The 10,259-nt window shown below is 41.3% G+C and overlaps 1 protein-coding gene across 1 annotated transcript; it reads left to right on the top strand.

The window, feature by feature from the left end:
- Positions 1 to 230: 230 nt before the first annotated feature.
- Positions 231 to 9,975, top strand: cdc16 (cell division cycle 16 homolog). Its single transcript, XM_080839451.1, has 18 exons — positions 231 to 412; positions 1,464 to 1,518; positions 1,696 to 1,793; positions 1,928 to 1,966; positions 2,140 to 2,280; positions 2,981 to 3,140; positions 3,380 to 3,474; positions 3,776 to 3,909; positions 4,052 to 4,131; positions 4,438 to 4,487; positions 4,652 to 4,725; positions 4,919 to 5,044; positions 5,505 to 5,657; positions 6,305 to 6,368; positions 6,483 to 6,544; positions 7,917 to 8,052; positions 8,754 to 8,844; positions 9,374 to 9,975. Exons 1-18 carry the CDS (start codon positions 365 to 367, stop codon positions 9,625 to 9,627), a joined length of 1,860 nt encoding a protein of 619 aa, XP_080695577.1. The 5' UTR covers positions 231 to 364; the 3' UTR covers positions 9,628 to 9,975.
- Positions 9,976 to 10,259: the final 284 nt, after the last annotated feature.

The following is a 10,259-nucleotide window of genomic DNA, read 5'->3' as shown; positions in this document are numbered from 1 at the left end:
AAAGAAGTTTTATGAATGTAAATGATGTGTAATAAATAACTACTAAACTAATACTAAACACTAAATACTTTTAATTCCTTTTACAAATTCGAGTTGAATACTTTTCACACTTCCTTCAAGCCTTGAAGTTTATTATTTGTAAAGCGGCAAAGGGCATTAACCTACCTCTGTTGAAAGAACCCGTAGCTGGAGGTTTCCCACACGGTCCGTAATCACAGTTACACTACCGGTGCAGAAGTAACCGCGGAATTGAACTGCGTTCTGCATTTGAGGAGCCAACTTTGATCGTCTAGACACAATTTCCTTTGCATTGTCTTAGTATGGTATTCTAGCCAATCTTGTAGAATAATTTTGGACAATCACGATGAATCTTGACAGACTTCGAAAGCGTGTTCGACACTATATAGATCAGGTAAGAAATCAGTGTGCTCTTGAGTTGCTGCTGTTAGCCAATCTAGCCATGATATTCGCAATATAGCTGATCAGCCTTTATATAGCTAATGCTACGCTAGCTATCCTCGCTAGCTTGGCACCACGTCATCTAGATAGTTGGCTTAATATCTTATTATTGTCATACGACTTGTTTTGTCAATCCAGCAAGTTTGATGAATCCCAAATGAACCGTTTGCAGGCCGTGTCTCAGGTCCTGTGTATTCATCTAGGCAAGCTAGTTATTCTATGTGGGGAATTATAGTTAACCTTAGCCAACTGGGTAGCTAGCTAGCACAGTTGGTGGCAGTGAAACCCAACAGCACGAAACTTGGCAAACCTCCGCTGCACATTGGGGTCCTGTCTGGATTATTTTTCCGATACTAACAGGCAGACTAGACATATTCCCTTAAAGTCAATAGTCACCTGGCAAGTGAGGTCATCTCACGTTCAGTTTAGAATCCGCGTTTATGAGGCAAGCCGAATGCGCTTTTAATGTCTTCATACACACTGTCAACTGAATTTACGTACATTAAAGTGAATTGTGTTAGCGATAGGTTAGATCAGTGGTTCTTAACCTGTGTTCGATCGAACCCCAGGGGTTCGTTGAGCCACTCTCAGGGGTTCGGCAGGGGTCAAGACGCACACAGTATAGCCCGGTTCACACTAGCAATGTCGTTTTGAAGAAATCATATTTTATTTTTCAAATTACGAAGGGTTCAGCGAATGCACTGATGAAGCTTGCAGGGTTCAGTACCTCCAAAAAGGTTAAGAACCACTGGGTTAGATGTTCTTACGACACCGTCAGCTGTTGCACCGTGATTATGTGCAAGGATGTTAACTTCTTCATCTGGTAGATTTACAAATGATTACTTATGAATTATATGGTGGTGAAATATGTAGCTTGCTAATTTGCACGCTGAGCTCTGTCTCTTTGTACATGCAGTACCAGTGACCATTTGACAAGCACGTCTAATAAGTGGTTATAACTGTTTTCACACATTTCGCCTGACTTTCTTATCTTTTTTTTACAGCAACAGTATCAAAGTGCCCTCTTTTGGGCAGACAAAATAGCATCTCTTTCACATGGTAAGAGCCACCTTATACTTTCAGTGTTCACTTTTTTCCAGTCCACTAAAGGGCATAGATCAAATGAATAATCAGGTATCACACAGATGTATTAAACACATCGCAGAGGTGAGGCCCAACTTATTTTGTTTTCAAATAAATGTACCATTTATGATGTACCATTTCTTCTATTCACAGAGGACCCTCAAGACATCTACTGGTTAGCACAGTGCCTTTATCTTACAAATCAATATCACCGAGCCTCTCATGCCCTCAGATCACGGAAACTTGATAAGGTATGGTTCAAACTCATCCAGTGCAGGACATACTTCCACGTCAGGCTTCCACGTCTATATGCATCTCCATATCATTTCCAGTGGCACACTGGTTATTCTGTGTAATACTTATGCATTCTTGTTTTTCCATATAGTTGTATGGAGCTTGTCAATACCTCGCTGCTAGATGCCATGTGAGTATTAAACATGATCATTACATTTGTTATTATTATATATCTGACCTGTAAACAATGCTGAAAATGTATGTGTAATGTATTATTCATCAGTTTGTATCAGAATTGCTCAATCACAACTGTATTGCTGTCAGAAACATTTATTTTTATTTGTGGTGTTCTGTTTTCCCCAGTATGCTGCCAAAGAGTACCAGCAGGCCCTGGACATTCTGGACATGGAGGAACCTGCCAGTAAGAAATTACTTGACAAGCCTATAAAGGAGGACAATGGGATAAAGGACAGCGCAAAGGAATGGGAAATGTCCCCAGCTTCAGTAAGTCACACCCAGTCTGCCTTGTATTGGCTTAATACCCTGTGAGGTGATTCCATGTTGCCAGCCAGGAGACTCAGCACAACACTTTGTAAAGGCCATTATGGAGCCTTCAAAGTGGCAAATAAATAACGTCAATACTTCCAAATGAAACAGGGACGTGAAACAGCATCTGATGTATCTTGCTATTGCTTTGCTCAAGGTGGCATTGCAGCAGTGTTCTTGATTCAGTAGTGTAATAAAGAAAGAGTAAGCCCTTATAAATAATGGGGCCGGACATGTCACTTTTTTGGTCATGTCCATCTTCTATCCGTCTTGCTGTAACAGTCTACAGAGGTTCATTGTTTGCTCCTGACTAAATCGGTTTATCTTGACAACGAAGGGTCAGAGAATCATATCAAGTGCATTTCAGTTCCCCCCCCCCCCCCCCCAAGTCTACTTTAAATAACTTAATAAATTGTAAATTATATCAATAAAACTTTGGCAACTAAAAAAACTGACCAGAGGCATTGCCCAGAGGTCATTGAGGCTACAACAGTAAGACCTGCAGCAGGCTGGTCAGGATTGTTGTTTGATTTGTCTTTGAAGTGCCGTGACACTGGTGTGCCCTTGCCTTTTGGCAGCAGCAGTTTTGTGACTCTTCGGTTTTGAAGGCCAGTGTGGATGGGTCTGTGTGTGTGAAACCGCTTTGCTGCTCTCTCAGATCAGCAGCTCCATTTGTCTCCTGCGGGGAAAGATCTATGATGCCATGGACAACAGACCACTGGCCACGTCCAGCTACAAAGAGGCCTTGAAACTTGACGTCTACTGCTTTGAAGCCTTTGACCTTTTAACGTCCCATCACATGTTGACCGCCCAAGAAGGTAAGGCTGGGACATTGACTGCATGGAAACAGAATTGATTGTTGGACATACATCTTTATTTTAGCTTATTTAACATTTACTTAAATTTGGTTTACACCTTTTATATAGCTTTACTGGAATAAATGAACAGTATAAGTTGTATATGGTTGCTCGTTGAGAAATTAACCAGTGGCTGTAGCACGGTTACACAAGGATTGTGTCTCACTGATGGCTATGGTTTGTTTGCGGCGTTTTTGTAGAGAAAGAATTTTTGGATTCCCTTCCCCTAAGCCAACAGTGCACAGAGGAGGAGGAGGAACTGCTCCAGTTTTTGTTTGAGAATAAGTTGAAAAAGGTGGGTGAAACGGTGCAGCAGATCACCACTCTGTCCAATTAGGAATCTCTGTGTCTATATCAGGGTGTTTGTGTGTGCGTGTTTATGTGGGTGGGTAGGTGGGTGGATGGGGTAGGCGACCATTTTCAGTTACAAACAACTGCATTAAGTCCGTTGACATTTCTATGTGTTGAAGGACATGGTCCTTCACGGGTTTGACGTAAATCATTAGCATCTCAGGGCTAGTTGAGATGCTAATGACATTGTTAGTTGGCCCACATACTCACCGAAGGCTCTTCACCTCCTCTGTTTATTTTTGCAGTACAACAAACCCAGTGAAATGGTTATTCCTGATTTGGCCAATGGTCTCCAGGACAACTTGGATGTAGTCGTCTCTTTAGCAGAGCGACACTACTACAACTGTGACTTCAAAATGTGCTACAAGCTCACTTCCATGTACGTTTAATGAGTCCTAATACACACATTGTAAAGTAGTGTAAAAAAGCGTTTATTAATTAACTCAAACAATTATTTATTGCTTTTTGTATTGATCCATTAAGCAGATCGACTCTTCTGATGAGTGCATTTGTTTTTACAGGGTAATGGTGAAAGACCCATTCCATGCCAACTGTTTACCCGTGCACATAGGAACTTTAGTAGAACTCAGCAAAGCAAATGGTAAGAGAGGAGCTTGGAACACAAGCGTGTGGAATGCACATTCTCGTTTTCTAGGTCTTGTTATTTAAGTAATTTGGTCTGCGTCAGATTGAGCCACTTTGATGCTGATGTACTAGGTGTATTTGTTTTATAGCCATTTAATAATGCTCCCTTGCGTGATGTACATATGCGCTGGTTATTCTTGTGACTTTACCATAGCCAAATAGATGGATTTGAATAAGGCATTATCAGATGTTCTGTCAAAGACGGTTGTCTTTTGTTGCCAATCCTCTATGGTTAATTGCATGTTTTGTTCTATCATTTCAGAACTGTTTTATCTCTCACACAAGTTGGTGGATTTGTATCCCAATAACCCGGTAAATACAGTGTTCTTTTGAGATGAGGTTTTTCCGAATCTCATTAATAGTGTCAGTTCTGAGAGTGTTTTTTAACAGTAAACTTCAGTACAGATCACATTTGTTATTAATGTCCTGTTTTCTTTCTTGAAGCATTAAACCATATGCCTGCTTTAAATCAACAGGTGTCCTGGTTTGCTGTTGGTTGTTACTATCTAATGGTTGGCCACAAAAATGAGCATGCCCGTAGATATCTAAGGTAAGACCCTGGACAATAGGGTTAGAAAGATTTCCAGATATCATTTTTCGTCCACATCAGAATCATGAATACTTATAATAACTCATTATGTTGAATGGAAATGGTGATTTTTGATCTTCTTTTTTTTTATTGTCATCTTTTGTTTTTTCATCTTTTGTATCTTCCACTATTATTCCTTTCCTCCTCTTTTCAGTAAAGCCACAACATTGGAGAGGACTTATGGGCCGGCCTGGATTGCGTACGGACACTCGTTTGCTGTGGAGAGTGAGCACGACCAGGCCATGGCTGCTTACTTCACCGCTGCACAGCTGATGAAAGGGTGTGTAAGACCCTAGTACTGTACTGTCCTATACAGCTGATGAAAGGGTGTGTTAGACCTTAGACTATACAGTACTGCACAGATGGAGTTCACTTTGAATTGTAAATGCCCAAAGTGGTCCAGGTCAGCCATGTGAAAACACTTTTGAAACATTTCACTCTGGCTGAGCTTCATGTGTTTGCCAAATTGTTGAGGAACATTGAATTAACAAATCTGAATCTTCATCAACTGGAATGATTCACAAAGTGCTAGTACCGTCACATATTCCTTAGCCAATTTCGGAAGAATGGATGGCCAAGAGCATTACATTATGCTTTGAAAACGTAATGCCTTAAACATTGATGGACATGGCCTCAGGCATAGAGGACCTTAAACGCTCAGAATAACAAAGTTAATGCACGTGGCAGGTAGATCTTCTGCAGCCCTCTGACTGACTGATGAAGTCTCCTCTCTCCATCAGGTGTCATCTCCCCATGCTCTACATCGGCCTGGAGTACGGCCTCACCAACAACTCCAAGCTGGCCGAGCGCTTCTTCAGCCAAGCCCTCAGCATAGCACCGGAGGACCCTTTCGTCATCCATGAGGTGGCTGTGGTAGCCTTCCAGAATGGAGAGTGAGTTGTGTATGAGGTGGACAGAGTACACAACTTCATTGCTTGAGTCAAAGTATAGATACTCCACGTCAAATATTACCGGGTTCCGGTACCCATCCCTACAAATAGTACAGCATTTATTTGACACGATTAAAATATGTTTTTTTGAAAAGACTTCAGTAACGTTTCCTCAGAGAGAAGAGATTAAATAACTTTTTGTTAATTGCACAATACCAAACTAGTGTTGGGGTCTCAAGGCTGAGCTCAGTAGGAGGAGAAAAGAGACGGGATGAGGGTGAAAGATTGGGATGTACTGCGGTGGAGATTACAAGACAGAAACAAGAGATGAAAATAGCTGAAAGGCTGGTTAAAGTGTACTGCAGTAGCAGCAGTGTTGTAAGGCTAAGGTAAAGGTTAAGGTTTGAAACCAAGGCGAGGAGATGGGAATAGCCTTTAAAAGGGCAAGTGGTAGGTTATGTTTCCAATGCACTAAGAGATACAATCTGTAGTTACTAGATCAAGTACATGCACTTCATTGTATTTCCTGGTCTACATTTGAGACTTAAGATCTGAAACTCAGAGATTAAGACTGTTTTCTGTGTCTATCTTAATAGTTGGATTGTGTGTGTGTCTCAAAAATGACATTAAATGGTCATGTGGTGTTTCAGTTTTAAGACGGCAGAGAAATTGTTTCTGGATGCCATGGATAAGATCAAGGCAATTGGGAATGAGGTATGTGTGTTTTTCCAATAAAGAGTCCTCATGTCAATGTGGTAAATATGTTTGTAAATGGATTAAAGTCAAGGCCACTTGTTGATTTTCTTACTCGTGTGTTTGACATTCCAGGTAACCGTGGATAAGTGGGAGCCATTACTGAACAACTTGGGACATGTCTGTCGAAAACTAAAGTAAGTGGGTTCCTTTTATGTTAAATTAAAAAAGATTTTTTGTGTTTTCGATCTTCTTATTAAGGATAGTCTTGATTGACACCAGTCAACAATCAGCAAGGGAGACGGTTGTTCAAACCAAATTGAAATGCTTTACAAATCCTCTGCATTTCTGTTTTTTCTTTGAGTCCTTCACTCACGCATTGATTTGCAATGTATTGCTGCCCTCATTCATTAGCAGCTGGGATCGGACTCACGTCTGAGTTCACCTCCCAAGTGTGCTTATTTTACATTAAGAGCCAGCATTAGAGGACTGAGCTTGGTGCTCTACTTGCCTTGCAGAGTGCAGGCCAGTGACCATTACCTTTGTGTTCAGTGTTCAGTGCTCGCATTATGTTCCTCCATTAATTATTCATGCCCACTCAGCATATATCAAAGAGAAGTTCAAGATGCTATTGGTCTTTATTTACCCCTTCAAGTGGTTGTTTTTCTTTGTATTGTGCGTGCGTGCGTGCGTGCGTGCGTGAGTGTGTGTGTGTGTGTGTTTCATACTGAAGGTGGTCTGATGTGGTATGTGTAGGTAGACCTTAGATTACATTTTGTGTGCAAAGTTGAATTGGGTATCCATAGATGCAGTCAAGCACGATGGTGTGTGTTGTATTCTGTGCTGACCTCTTTATCATTGCCTCTCTAAAGGTTGTTTTTTTGTTCACTTTAGTTCACAGTGTTTATTATTATTATTACCTCTGTATGTTCTTGACTATAAGTAGGCATGGGCGATATGGACAAAATGTTTTCAGTTTTCTTTTTTCAACTGTATGGACCGTAACAGTATTATATCACAGTATGCATCATCTAAAGTTCATACACGTTCTATTATTTTATATAAGGACGTAGCGTCCTTGAAACGCAGCCGTCAACGATCCTTTCCTGACTGAGAAACAAGCATAGTTAGGCTACTGTTTAGGTGTGTGTCACCTGGCGCTAGGTATTTTATTGAGCTTTCCATCATTTACAATAGCAAACTCGGAACAGCGCCAAAATTTCCACCAGTGGCCAAAAATATACTACATCTGTTGCATTTCAAAATTGGAGATTGTTTTTCAGATTTTTAAAACATTTCAACTTCCTGGTTACTTAGCTATCTGATTGGGTAATTGTAGGCAAGTGATTTAAGGCAGACTAACAGTAACTGATGTGATATTCAGGTGCTTTATTTCATGCCTTTAAAAAATATCCCGGTATTGCCAAATTCATGCAGTGGCCTTATGTAATACCAAAAAATCGCTCACCCCTACAAATTAGACTAGAATGCATTCATCATTGATTGTGGCATCCTTTGTAATCTGGTCTGTTCTCAGTTACATGACCTTTCATCATCCCTCTTTAACAGGAAGTATGACCAGGCATTAGAGTACCATCGACAAGCTCTAGTGCTCATCCCCCAGAATGCATCTACCTACTCGGCCATTGGTTATGTGCACAGTCTCATGGGAGATTTTGAAAGTGCCATTGACTACTTTCACACTGTAAGTCCGTTGAGTGATCTTACACCATTTTTATCAAATCGGTCATATTTTGGGGTCTTTAAGATGCATGTTCAAGTAACAATTTATAAGGGTAGCCCATTTCAGACACTCTACAACAAAGTCAGTACATCATTTAGAGGAAATCAAAAGACAAGTAGATCTAATTCTCCATTGCCAGTCATTTAGTCTCATGGGGCCAGAAGGTTGTGATCAACCCTTGGTTAGAAACTTAGTATCTAAAATCCAGCCCACAGTTCAGAACAGAAAGATTGTTTAGGGTTTTCTGTTTGAATCAAAACCAACTACTGCAAGTACCGTTTTCCTGAGCATCAGTGCAAAGTGAACTAAACCACTAATCATCTTCACCCACATTTCAGCCAAATTTACCTTGAGGTAACAAGAGACTTTACAGTATGTCTGGCCCTATGACATTACCTAGCTAATCGTCCTGACGATGTCCTGATTCTAACCCTCACCTTACACAAATCTGTGCTCTAACCTGACTAAACATTGAACTTAAGCCTATTTGTGTTCTTCACTGTAAAAAGTGTCTGAACACATAGCTTATCGGCAAAAAAAAGCCAATCAACTAAATTGAGACTAATGTTTTTAGATTCAGTACCTCAAGTTTGAACTTGAAAAATGTATTAATACGACATGCCGGAATCTAAACTGTTTTTTATTTTTCTCTCTTCTGACAGGCACTTGGTTTGAAGAGAGATGACACATTTTCAGTCACCATGCTCGGCCACTGCATAGAGATGTACATCGGTGATACAGAAGCATACATAGGTACAGTACACTTACTCCTATCGATCTTCTGGCTTGTTTCGTTCAAGGATGTGTATATTGTGTAAGGCTGAGTTGTTTGTATCATGTTGCTCTGTTAAAATGTATGACAGGGTGATTTAGTTCCAGTTCTGTAATTTATTTATTTATTTCATTAATTACGCAAAAATAAATAGGCCTTCACAGTGGAAGATACTTTGAATATACCTTCTGGTCTGGCATTACTGAATAAAGAAAGATTGCCGTGTCTGTAGACCTACTTCCATTGATTTGTGGTCCTATGCCTAGACCCTTTTCTTAATCATAGGGATGGAGATGTTGACCTTTTAACCCAGGGCATAACTAGTGATGTGATCTCTGATGTACTGTTGCCTGGGGTTGTCAGTGGGGATACATGTTTTTTAGCGAGTTAGACTGAGTTAGAAGCTATGAAGTGGTTGGGATTTCTGCACTTTTATACTGAACACTTGTGGGCTAAGAATGTGAGACCTGACACGTGTGACCCCCCCCCCCCCCCCCCCCCCCATCGCAGGGACAGACATCAAGGACAAGGTCCGAACCACGCTCAGCACGCCGGCGCTGATGAAGATGCTGAACACGTCAGCAGACGCCAGCGACAGCCGGGTGCAGCCGCTGGAGGAAAGTGGCATTATGGCCTTGGAAACGCCCCCGCCAAACTCGGACAAGTTGGGAGAGTCCGCTTTCCTACGCTCGCTCCCGCTCGAGTGTGACCTGTACGAGAGCGACATGATGTTAGAGACGTCCATGTCCGACACCAGCACGTGACTGAGTGGACAGATGGAGCTTATCGGACAGATGGACACACACTCTGAGAGTAGTGGGTGGATGAGGAGAGGGACACAAGAAAGGTGGAAACTAAGCACGTCCTAGTGAAATAAGTGACTTGACTGAAAAAGGAGAAAGCTATGCTGCGAATTACTCTGAGCAACCAACCATCCCTCTTCCCCCTTCCCTTTCCCTCACTCATCCCCAGACACACACACACACACTCCCTTCCCTCTCCAACTCCTCGCCCCTAACGGGCACTTGTGTGTTGCTCACCTGTGGATTTTTACATTGAATAAATGTGAGGCTGAATGCCAGAGGGGTTTAATGAAAAGAATGATTCATACAATAAACCCTGCATCCATATTTTTACATTGTATCTCTTCTCTTCCTTGTGTTCTTATTGGTACACAATTTCAAATAAGTGTGTATGAACTGTGTAGGTTTTGTTGCTATTAAATTAAGTGAATCCACAAAAAAACTTCGTGAATGTAATTAACCCTGCCGATAGAAAGGTACTAGTATTTTTCCAAGCCCCTCAGTGGCGACGAGGCGGTGATTCGCTCTTTTTTGTTTATGGCATTTCCTCTTCACGCTCTCTTAGTAATGGGCGCGAGAGATGTGTATTTTCA

The sequence above is a fragment of the Sprattus sprattus genome, assembly GCF_963457725.1.
Source record: "Sprattus sprattus genome assembly, chromosome: 5".
NCBI classification, from domain to species: Eukaryota; Metazoa; Chordata; class Actinopteri; order Clupeiformes; family Clupeidae; genus Sprattus; species Sprattus sprattus.
The sequence above is the reverse complement of the archived record's forward strand: the minus strand, read 5'-3'. Positions and strand labels throughout refer to the sequence as shown.